General features: G+C 44.3%; 1 protein-coding gene across 1 annotated transcript; it reads right to left on the bottom strand.

Annotated features, from left to right (window-relative positions):
• On the bottom strand, window positions 1-12,151 carry fam83fa (family with sequence similarity 83 member Fa). Its single transcript, XM_046414576.1, has 5 exons — window positions 10,580-12,151; window positions 6,300-6,467; window positions 4,973-5,094; window positions 1,364-2,157; window positions 1-763 (listed from the first exon to the last, which is right to left on the bottom strand). Exons 1-5 carry the CDS (start codon window positions 11,210-11,212, stop codon window positions 714-716), a joined length of 1,767 nt encoding a protein of 588 aa, XP_046270532.1. The 5' UTR covers window positions 11,213-12,151; the 3' UTR covers window positions 1-713.
• Between the last annotated feature and the right edge of the window lie 71 nt (window positions 12,152-12,222).

Genomic DNA, 12,222 nt, shown 5'->3' on the forward strand with positions numbered 1-12,222 from the left:
TGTTGTTTTCATGTCTTTTATTCCATTTCTCTGCTGCAGTATTTTCATAATTTGCATCTCAAGTGGTTCTCAAGGATTCACATTTTAGTCGGTGCCACTTTCACCCGAATAAGAACAAAATCCCAGCTCGTGTGCAAACAAACAAACAGCAGCGCAGCCGTCACACGGCGAGCAGAAGCAGGTTGTGTCAACAGCGCAGCACTCAGCGCGGCGTACATTATTCACAGCCTGAGCAACACACTCGCTCTGTTAGCGAGGGTCCGCTGTAAGGCGACACTCTGGGACAGCAGGATCACTTTTCCTGTCTCCGTGGCAACCGGGTCAACTCGCAGGTGTGATGTAATCCACCCACGCTACCTGGGCCACAGCACGGGGCTACTTCTGTGGCGTTCAGGTTCAGACAGTGTAAAAGTAAAAACAACACTTGACTGTAGAATAATTTAATACAAAACATAAAAACAAAATGATGGCGATGAAATCTGTCTCCATCAGCACTTTGGCTAAAATGTTGAGATTTTTCTTTTTTCACACGACTGGTTTAAAGTTCAACGTCTAATCCTTGGTGGCTCCCGTGAGGCACAGCGAGGACTTTGAGTCCCAAGTGAAGTCTTTTAATGTCACCTGGTTTCAGTGAGGTGATGCTGTGACCTGCAGCTTGTTTCGCCATGACATCCGTCTGTGGGGCTCTTCATCGTTAATGGCAGACTGTCCACTCACGACTGGATGCAGTTCTTCTTTTGATGCCGTCGCCGGCTTTTGGATTCTGGTTAAAAAACAAAAAAAGGACAGATAAGTTAAAAAAAATAACAGTCATAATTAGCATAGTGAAAAAATTCATATCACAGGTGGGGATCTTAAACCAACAATAACTGATTTTTTGGCCACTTGGGGACAATGTGAGCACAGCACGAACACACAACAGCTTTTTAAGTTTGATATGTTGAACTTGTTAGCAAACTGTTGCTTATTTAAAAATACAACACTATCCTTCATTTGGAGTTGTGCTTGATCAAAGTAAGTCCAGTATTCACTGTCTTTTAGCTCTCATTTTGGTCTCCACCACATGCAGAGGAAAACATCTGCTCTTTAGCTGCTAAATGCCAAACAGCTGGTTTCTAACTGGGTCTGTCCACTGTTTGGTGTGACTTCCTAAGAAAACAGCTTCATACTGCAGTAGAAACTGATGCTATATATTACTCGCTACAGATATACTTGTTTTGGTGTTCACAGAAACTCAGATATTCTCTTTGGGTTGACCTGAGATGAAATAAAAGAAATATAAAGATCAGATGATGAGGGAATTAATCGAGAGAACAATCAGCACATTAACAGAAGAAACAAACGAAAAATGAAACACATGTACCGTCTTCGTCTCCTAAGTTGATGGTCTGCAGGGACAAGCTTCTCTGAATGACCTTTGATGGCTTCTTGGTTTTGGGTTTCAGTGGACTTGGTTTCTCAATGATCTCAAATGTGTCCTCCAGCTCATTTCCTGCGATGCCATTGGTCTCTGGTGCTTTGCAGGGTGGGTCTGGGCTCTGAGGAGTGACCACGCCTTCCTCTATTGTCTCTGTGCTGTGATTGACTCCTCTACCTTTCAGGAAGCTCCTGAAGGAGCTGCGTTTCTTCACTCCGACAGCCGGGTTCTTCTTCAAACTCGCCTTTCCCTCCTCCCCTTCCTCTGTAGGTGGGACAGGACTCTGAGGGGAGACTCGCTCCACCTTTTCCTGGTTGTACCTGCTGATATGAAGCATGCTGTTCTGCAGGCCGTTCATCAGTTTCAGCCCACCGACCATCGAGTCGCCCACCGTCGACAGGTCTTGTAGGGAACCCGTCATGCCCCTGCTGTTCCCAAAAACTAAAGAGTACTTCGGATTGTGGTATTTATGTGCAGGTACCTTCATGTCGATCTGTCTGGAGTCATTGACGGACACCTGAAAGCGGGACGTGGACACAGGCACAGGCAGGACTGGCTCCACCTTCGGCTTTGCGATGGGTGTAGGTATGGGCGGCTTGGTGATGTTGAACTCCTTGTAGAGGTCCACCTGATCGGACACGGCGTACAGCTCCCTAAAGTCATTGTCAAAGAAGTCCACAGTTTGTCCCGACATGACGGTGATCGTGTTCCTGTTCATCCGGGAGGAAGTCCAGGTGAAGCTGGAGGAGAACAGACAGATTTAAACCAAAAGTGTGGTGTAAAAGTGAACGATTTTGGGAACTTTGCTCATTTGTTTTTCTGCCACGAGATGAAAGCAGCGTCCAAAATAAACTTCCTGACAAGTAGGAAAATCCACTGGCTAAGCACATGTTTTCTTCTAGCCAAAACGTATGCGTACTGGGGATGACTTCAGTGTTTAAAAATACTGCAGTAAAACAATGAGAAAGCATTTATAGATTTTTTTTAAATCTGCCTGGAGAAATGAATGCGACATCGTCGTGATTTTAGCATCTAACTCTTTAAAAAGCAAAGCAGCTGCTGGCAGCAGTACAGACACAAGAGTGGGATCCATCTTCCTCTCATCTTACATTCTGCAAAACAACAAAACTAATGAGAATATTTTCCTTTTTTCTTAACTACTCTTTTTAAAGTATCTGTAGTGCTGATTAATATATACTCATTTATATTCTGTGAGCTAAATAAACTATCACTGATGACCACCTCCAGACACGGAGGCTTTTAAAGCACTTTTTAAATCAGAATCAGAAATCCTTTATTTATCCCCGAGGGGAAATTCTTTTAGAGCACTAAAAAGCACTAAAAACAGCAGCCTGAAGTAGCAGCAGTTACTGTTTTTTAAAACATCAAAAAAAGAACAAAAGAAAGGAAAAAAAAACCACCAGACAAATTTTCTTGCATGGATTTCCAGTCATAACGAGGTTTCACATGACTCATAAACATGAATGCGCTCGTTTCACTCGGCACCAATCAGTCTCTCCAGTTTTGATTTCAGTTGTATTGCTGATGTGTTGCTGAAGTGCACTGCAGAGGGCTTCATCACTGATGTGGTCAGCACTGTGGTTTACCAGAGGACTGATATTAATCACATTCAGCTAAGAAACATGACGTGTCCTCTGTGCACAGGAGATCAAGTGTGTCCAAAACATTTCAATCAACAGGAGTCTGAGTCGGGTGTTACTGAGTTTTCTGTCAGCCGAATGTCTTCAAAACATTTCAGTAAGAGTCCAGCAATCCAGTGGATTTTATTATGTTTCTTACTATTACCAGTTATTGCTTCTCACTACTCTTTACAGACGACTGTGTGAAAGCGGCTGGAGTCTTCAGCCGGGCTCGGGCGGCACGAGTTTTAAAGTCGACCTAAACAATTTTGAAATGATGCTGCTCTGCGCACATAAGGAGAAACTTCACAGATTTTCTTTTCTGTAATCTCAAACATGCACACAAGATTTGGAAATACGGGTGCATCACACACGACAGGATGTTCTTAAGATTCACCACCGCGTGTCATGGCTGCCATGTGATCTCACGGGGAAGCAGATTTAAAACGACCTGCTGCAGCTGACGGTCTGCAGTGAGAAAAAACACAAGTTAGCGGATAAATGAGTCTGGATGAGAAAATGGTTGAAGAAACGTCGACCCCGATTGTCTGTTCTTCATCGAGAACTGCAGGTGAGATTTCAGTTTTAATATCCGTCAAGGGCTAACGTTGGCCTCGAGGGCCGGGAGGTTTACTGTTGCTTGGCAACATCATCAGCTGCTCCCGAATGTTTCTCTCATTGGTTGTCGTGATCCTGATAGGAAAGTACTGATGCAATCATCCAGGTTTTATGTCCAACATCCCATTATATAATCTATTTTATTGGAAAATGGACAAAAAAAAAAAACACAGACATGATAATTGGAAAAATATTGGTTCTGAAAATCAGCCAATAATCAGACCCATTCAAACTGCCTGACAGCAGAGAAGCTCCAGGACTGAGAGAAGGACTTGGCCTGCACCACACCTCAGCATCACAGCCTGCACGGATGAAAAGTTCAGCTCACAATCAGCACAAAGTCAAGGTGATTCACACATGGTTTAACTGCACTTTGAGGCCTCAGTACAGCTGATGGGAGGGCGCGGGTTGACAAACGTTGTCATCGTTTCACTCAACCTTAATTGCTTTGCCTCCTCGGAGTAATCTCACACAGCGATCGCATCAGACGTCAAGTGGATCGACAACAATGGATTTCCTGTGCAGCAGTAGCAACAGTAAATAAAGAGAGTGCAGCACAAAGCGTTCCATTCATTCCTCGGCTTCAATGTGCATCAGAAGGTCATCATTATATCTCTGTTTGACTCTCTCAGGTGCTGCTTTTAGAGTGAGCTGTTTGTCGGCCTCTTAGCATTTAGATCACAGAGTGGAAAACAGACTGCAGCAGCTTTAGGTCAAACTGAACTCTCTCAAAGGGAGAAATCATGTGGACACGGATTTAGGTGCTAAAACACGTCCTCGAAAGGCAAAGTGGGCCATGACTAAAGGAGGTGGTCAGGCGGACCTGCAGCCATTAGTCAGTTCTTTAGTTTTAATTGTTTTTCAAGCAAAAATGTCAAACGGTTGGTCTGGTTTCAGCTTCTTAAATGTGAAGATTTGCTGTTTTTCTTGTCATTTATTGTGGTGAATTAAGAGTCTTTGGGTTTTGAACTGCTGGTTGGCCAAAAAAAGTAACTTAAAGACATCACTTTGGGCTCTGGGAAACTGAGGAGAAGTTTTCACAATTTAAAGATATAATAAAGAATTAATTGATTAATTGCAAAATTTATTGGCAGGTTAATCAATGAAAACATCTGTTAGATGCAGCCCTAAAATCCTGAAACAAAAACACTGACTTGTACGAGAGGCCTGGAACATTTGCAAATTTAGTTTATAAGTCAGAAGTTCTTTCAAATCATTTGCACATGCTGCTTCTGAGTGAGTCTGTTTCTGTGCTGCATTCCCGTCTCAGGTGTGAAGGGCTGAACTGCATGCTCACCTGTACGACCCAAACATGACTTTCTCTCCATCTACCAGCATGTACTTGGAGCAGACGGACCCGGGCAGCTTTCCAAAGGACAGGGCCAGCCCTGCACCTTTCACCATCCGCACACGGAGGTTCTGTAAAGAAACACCCGCTTAATTACACATTTTCACTGCGTTAACCTGACACGAGTAAGCCTGAGTGATGTCAGCCACAGCTACCAAACGTCTCCTGCCATGCATGACCGCTTCACAGACATGCCAAGTCAAACTGCGCCGTCACACCTCTCATCATGAAGTCAGCTCTCCAAAGGAATAATGGGAGAAATGCAAACCCTTTAGCCACATGATGTTTACTTAAAGGGAAGAGAAAGAAAACTTCATACTGAGTGGACACACTGGGAGGAGGCTTTGCTCTGCCGCATCGAGTTACAGTCTTTGGATCTGTTCTCAGGATCTATGAATGTTCATTTGTAAGGAGTTAGAGTAACAGAGCCCGGTGCTCTGAAAAGGCCTTTCACGGCCTTATCAGGTGACACCACAGCGGCCAGGTAGTCCAGCGCTCGGGTTAAATGAGACTGGAGCTACAAGACTCCGCACACAGCAGATGAGGCTGGGAATCGCGTCCCCGTGGAGATAAGATGACAGAGTGGTTCAGTGAACCGCCTCAGTCTAGACCCTGCTGTCATTTCTCAGGGTCTGCAACACAGAACACACAGAACCGTATGAAAGGTTATCTCATAAAAGTAAAATATTTAAACCTGTCTGTTAAAGACGACGCAGACAGCCTGTTTTTTATTGTAATATTTTAAATAAGCTGCCCTGCTTCCACCTCCACTGAGCATCTTTCCCCGGTTGGGAATCACTGCTCACATCTCAGCGGCCTCTCACTTGCTGTTTTACACAGCGTAAATGAAAATTAACATGACACAGTAATGCTGGTGTGAAATGAATCATTACTCTGAGACACCCTCCTGGAAACAAAAGGGTGGTGTTGTTTTTCAACTCGCTGAGCACCACAAATGAAATTCCTTTCACCTGGACCGTGTCGCGGTGAAGGCAGAGATCTCAGGAGCAGAGATCCGAAAGTACAACAAATAAACCTGTAAGTATATGTGGTTTGACACACATGCCTTGACATGAGAGGAATAAAACTGCCTGATTGGATAATTCACTGTCATGTAGGAACAGGCCAGCGGTTTTATAACACCACCAAAACACCTCTGAAGTCAGATTGTCTTTTACTTGTCAGGAAGCACCTGGCGAGTGTGGCTGACCCAGGATCAGCACTCACTGCCGCTGTCCACTTGGTGTCTCTGGTGTCTGCTGAGCTCACTCCTCACCCGCAGATGCGATGCGTTGATCTGCAGCCGAGTGCACATATCCAGGAAGAAGGGCACGCCCCCGGCCTCCAGCACAGCGTAAACGGCCACCCCGCGCCGTGACGACGCATCCAGCAGGTCCTGGAGGATCTGCAGGTCAGTCAGGAGGTCCATGACTATGGCCACCACCTGAGGAACACATCCATAATAAGGCTGATGCATCGTTATTAAACCAGCGGTTTCCTCCTTCTCTTTTCCGCTTTTCCTCTTTTCAAATTAGCTGAGATTTAAACTACACAAGCTGTAGAGAAACATACGCAGTACAGCATCAGTAACAATCCAATAATTTAACATACAATGACGTAACACTCAGGTGGGCATTTTCCCCTCAGTTTTAAGTGTTACTTTAAGGACTTTTACCAACATTTTCTTTCTTCTGTGGGGTGTTTGCTGTAATGGAGTCATTTTGTGGAGAACTTTATTTGGTCTTCCTGTAAAACACCAACACAGGCCGGTGAGGCTCTCCTGTGTGCACGTTGCTCAGGTAACTTTGACGCCTTTTAGGGAAGCCGATATGCAAACCCGCCTCTCGCACCATTAAGACTCATAAAAGTTTCTCACCACCCCCTCTGTGACAGTAACACAATGACAGCAAGGCACTAACTCATCATTAGTGTTAACATACAAAAACGTAAGCAGTTCAATTATTGAGGAAGTAACAGTTGAAGCTGAAGTTGAAGTTCAGTGGAACTTGTTTTCCCAGGTGATTAAATGGTTACTCAAGATGGATTGGACGCCATCCAGCAACGGCTACCATTATTTCAACAGAAGGGTCCGCGTTCAAAAACATGACATTACAAAATAATACATAACACAAAAACACATTACATTTGTTTCAGTAAGAGTCTGTCACCAGACAAAAGACACAGCTGTCTTTAACGCTGTGCACCTCACTAAACAAACATGACGATATCCTGCAGTGGAGCTTAAACAGCTCACATCCATCAGGTGATTCGCTGTCATGTGTGTGTGTGGGCACAAGACAACACGTGTTCCTGCTTTAGTTACACCAGTTATCAAAAGTAAACTCCATGTGAGTCCAGCTGAAGGCAGGAGACGGTCGCACCGGCAACAGAGTCTGTCGGTCCATGACTTCGGGTCCCTGACTCGACCCCGAGTGCCGACACGAGACTGACATTTGGTTCTGAGTGAACTGCTGTGACAATTATAAGAAGCATTGCAACCAACTTTGGTACACACATTCATGTTCTCCTCGGGATGAACGGCTCCTTTAAAGGAACAGTGCGACATTTTGGGAAACAAGCTTATACATCTGAACGGCTATCCTGTGGCCCTCCTCTGCATGAAGGTCGAGTTCCCACCCCACCCTCCAGCGTCGCCCTTTGGAACAAACCGAAACACTTTCTAACGCGGTCAAATAACAAGTTGTATTCTTTTATTGATTAACCCACCTCTGCTGGGTTTCAGACAGACGAAGGCCGCATTCAATCAACAATCATCTCACCCAAATGTTAAAACTAATATGGAGATAATCTGCAATGCTGCTCTTTGTAGTGAATGTTGTTCAAACAGGATAACAGCATATTCCTCCACCTTCCTCCACACTCCACGGCTCGACTGAACCTGATGTTCGACGAGTGTGCGTATGTTTGTGTGTGACAGTTTGATCTCCAGCGTACAGGATTGTACAGAATACTCTCCAGGATTTGGCAGGAGTACATGGTTTACTTCAGCTCACGGGGAGCAATCTCAGCACGCGATCAGATCATTAAGCTGTCAGGCTCTGAGTCGGCTACTGGAAACAGAAATAAAACGGAGACTGAAATGTGTGTCAAAGTACACTCGGTTATTCACCCGCATGGCGGCTTTCAAAGAACTCGGACTAACCGGTCTCTCTCTGTGGTCCACATAAGTGAAACTGTGATGTTTGTGCCAGTTAGGACACACTCCATCGCCTTCATCTCCATCTATAGCCTCTGGTGCTACATGTCAGACAGATCGCAGGTGAACCATCTGCTCTCCAGCTTAAGTTTGCATACCAAGGAGGTCAACCAATCAGAGGGAGCCGTGGGAATCTCTGAGTGGGTGACAGAAAAATGTGTAAAAGGCTTGATGAGCACCAAGCCAAACCTGGAGTGCAGGATCACAGGTCAAGGCTGAACAAGTCTTTGTCTTCTGACTGCAAGTCCTGATCTGAGCTGACATTTAGAGCTGCTCTGCCTTCCCGGTCTGGACCACGTGACTCAGCTTGTTACAACCTGCACATAACGCTCCCATTGATGGAGGTTTTATGACTGATGCCAAGGGCTAGCTTAACCTCTACCTGTTTTAATGACTCTCTGGAAAATTCTGCATGTGCCAAATAAGATGATTCTGTGTGCAAATATTCCATCTGACAGGTAAAGAAAAACCTGATAAAGTCTGCTAATGACAAACGGCCACCTGTCACAAATCAGAGGCCTGCTTTTGTTTACTCCTCTGTGATGTCAAAGAGTCATTGTTTACAACAACTGCAACGAAATTCATCTCAACTGCACACGTCGTTTTCAACATGTTCAGTCAAGTTTACGGCCTTCGGTTTAAGGATGTGCGGGATTACAAACCGACGTGACGCAGACACATCAGAATTATTCCTGTTTGTGTTTTTTGGCACAGCTGAGTGCAGGCAGGCCTCGCGTTAAGTCGTGACGTGCTACTTGCTGCACGTCGTTAGCTCAGTAGGAGATGATAGCTGGAATTTTACTGTCACTTGCATTTTCCCTTCCACATAAAGAGATAAGTGGTCTGAAGTGAACTTGTTGAAACCGATGTGAGGCTTGTTCTGGTTGGCCTGTACAGAAGCTCTGCAAGGCTGAGCCCCTGCCGCCATCTGCATTCAAATACCCGTCCGATATCCACAAACCTTTTAAATATGTTAAAGGAAAAGCTGGACATTTTGGGAAACACGCATGCATCGATTTCTGACGGAGAGTTAAGACGACTGATGTCGCTCTCACGTCAAAACATCATTTTGAGGCCATTTTGTATTTCCTGGCTCTGAGCGAAATTCCAAACTATCACATCGATTGATGTAATGCAGAAAAGCTGAAACGGAGAACATTTTTCTTACTTTTAATAATGCAAAGCTATTAACAACACACATTTACAATATATGGCACTACAAAAAAAGGGACTAAATATGATTTCATGTTCAGAAAAGCCCCAATAAAAGATTTGTGTTTTACGTGTGTTGATGCCAACACCAACATTTTTACCCAATTAAACATCCGATCTGTGACACACGTGTTGAAGTTTACCTTAAGAGTTTAAAAATCAGTGCTTTGAGCCTGAGAGAGCCGTGTTCACTTTATTACAGGATGAGCAGGACACACGTGAAGCGGCAGTAACTGCTCTCAGCCTGAGGCTCCGAGTCACATGATCACCAGCAGCCAATTATTTTGAATGACTGTCGGGGACAGGTGAGTCAGGGACTTCCTCCATGAGGTGCAATAAGACAGAGACAAGCTTAATTACATGGGTGTAAAAGTTGTTTTTCTCTGTTTGTAGGTCAAACTGTAGATTTCAGAGTCAACACTGTGGTCTGCGTAGAAGAGTTGACATATAAACCTGAGCTTTGGGATGTTTTCCATCCTCATTGATCTTAATCTGTGTTTAGTCTGCCTACAAATAAATACCTTTGTGGCTAAATTTCACTGCACGACCAAAAAAGGTTTCATACAATTTAAGTGGACAAAGCGGAGAAGCTTGTTTTCTGAATCAATTCGTCGATTAAATGCTCTACAGAGGAATAACTGATAATATCGATAGATAACTGATATGATACGAAGCAAAAATCTTAGTTACAGCTTCTCTAATAGTAATATTTGTGTGTCATAAATTGGTGCTGAATTTGAATATCTGTGAGTTTGGGCCTGCTGGTTGACATCACCTTCGAGTTTGGAAAACTTAATAGGACATTTTATACACACATTAACCGATTAATCAAGACAGTAACAGATTCATTGATGATGACAGTAACTGATGGTTAGCCCTGGTTATTTTCATTTTCATTTTGCCTCATGTTTTCTCACATTAAAATAGTTGTTATATGTATTACTTAATCATTTATTATTTATTTTTAAAAAATGAAAAAATGATGAACACCAGAATGAGGAATAGTTTAACATACGCTTTTAAAATGTGTTTTTATTTTTGGAAATCCTCATCATTAGTGTTATCCTTCTAGAAGGGGGGAGATTGAGAAAACTGTCTTTACATGAGAATAAACACGTTAAAGTCACCTTCTGCGCTTCCTGGATGAGCCTCCTCACCACCTCCTTGATGTGCGGCCCGGACTCTTTGGGCGGATGGGTGTACACGGACACCCGGGTCACCCCCTTGTAGACGCCGCTGCTGCCCGGCCAGCCGATGTCCAGAGGCGGGACCTCTGTGTCGGACATCTGGGGCCAGTAGGTGGAGTGGACCCCGGAGTCCGCACTGGACGACCCCTTGGACTTGTCGTGCTCGCCGGACTCGGGGTCGCAGTCCGTGCTGTATTCGTGAAAGGTTTTCCGGAGGAGTCTCACCTCCTTGGCCGAGAGGAAGTCCTTGATGTTGTCCTCCTTGAGGCGCATCTTGAAGGCCCCGTCCCCGCTCCTGAGCAGCTGCTCGAGAGCCGCGCGCTGCTCCTCGCTGTAGTAGAACTCCGGTCGGGACTCCGGGATCTTCTCGTTGACGTGCTCATCGTCCATGCACCGCAGCTGAGACTCCGCCATAGCAGAACAAATACCCCCCTCCTCAGTCGCACCTGATCCGCTTGTCTCCGGCACAGCGACACCTCTGCGGACAGGTACGCCAGGTGCACAGGTGAGAAAGTAGGGGGCGGGACTAGCTGCCGTTTGGAAGCCAACATGGTGGCATAAAGTTCGCCACATTGTTAAAGAACTTCCGGTTACGAAACTTTCATAATAAATTTGGTTTTGAACTTATTAAATGTGTTGACTGGCATACGAGAGTCACCTTTCCATTTACTCAGGTACTGTAAATAAGAACACATTTCAGATATTTAACTTGAGTCTTTCTTTTCTCCACTTTATACTTCATACTACACAACATACCACAAACGGTAGGTGTTTGACAGGTAATGGAGTCCCGTTTACACTGTTGTACTGGTACTTTTACTCCTCTACTTTAAACTTCAGATTAAAATCTAATGCACAGCTCACCTTGTAAAGGTAAAAAGTGTCCTGTAGACAGATTATATGTAAGAGGTGGGTGTGGCTCAGGAGCTGTGGGTGTCCACATGTTGACGCTCCGTGAACAAAGCACTGAATTCAAGGCTGTCAGTTTGTGTGTGTGTGTGTGTGTGTGTGTGTGTGTGTGTGTGTGTGTGTGTGTGTGTAAATGAAGGGCACTTTGTCACAAAAGCTATAATCACAGTCCATTTCCCATCACTTGTAAATGTATCATCCTGCGCATGCCATAAAGGGTATTTTACACATGAAAAGAAGTCATGTGGATACATTGAGAAAATAACCACTTATTTGTCTTGTGCAACATGTGATTAAGTGAAAAACTGCAACTAGTAATAAGAACCAACATTTCCAGGCTGCAGACGTTTGGCATTAATTCCAGGAATAGATTATTTTGAGCAACTTCCAGTCTAATAAACATGAAAATGTTTGAGCTAATGAGGAGAGCTGATGCTACATCCAGAGGGTCCAGTCCAGGATTCAGACTCTAATGCAGCTTTTATTTTGAAGACTAAACATCCCTACTTCTGGTTTTATTGTGGCAGGCTGTGGTTGACATCATGCCGCTGGACAAAACTTAAATAAGAAAATATCTTAAAAAATGTATAAAACATTTCATAGAATTATCACAATAAAATAATCTACTGCAGCTTGTAGAAAATAAACTTGCCGTGAAGGAGGAATTAAGCCCT

This window comes from Scatophagus argus, chromosome 16 (genome assembly GCF_020382885.2).
Source record: "Scatophagus argus isolate fScaArg1 chromosome 16, fScaArg1.pri, whole genome shotgun sequence".
Lineage (NCBI taxonomy): Eukaryota > Metazoa > Chordata > Actinopteri > Scatophagidae > Scatophagus > Scatophagus argus.

Bases quoted from the DNA above. Each gene is read 5' to 3' on its own strand.
- fam83fa (XM_046414576.1), bottom strand. From the start codon at position 11,212: ATGTGGCGAACTTTATGCCACCATGTTGGCTTCCAAACGGCAGCTAGT. The intron at 6,468-10,579 runs GTGACTTTAACG...TGTGTTCCTCAG, and splicing joins TCATCCAGGAAGCGCAGAAG to GTGGTGGCCATAGTCATGGA. The intron at 2,158-4,972 runs GTGAGCATGCAG...GTTCTCCTCCAG, and splicing joins GTCATGTTTGGGTCGTACAG to CTTCACCTGGACTTCCTCCC.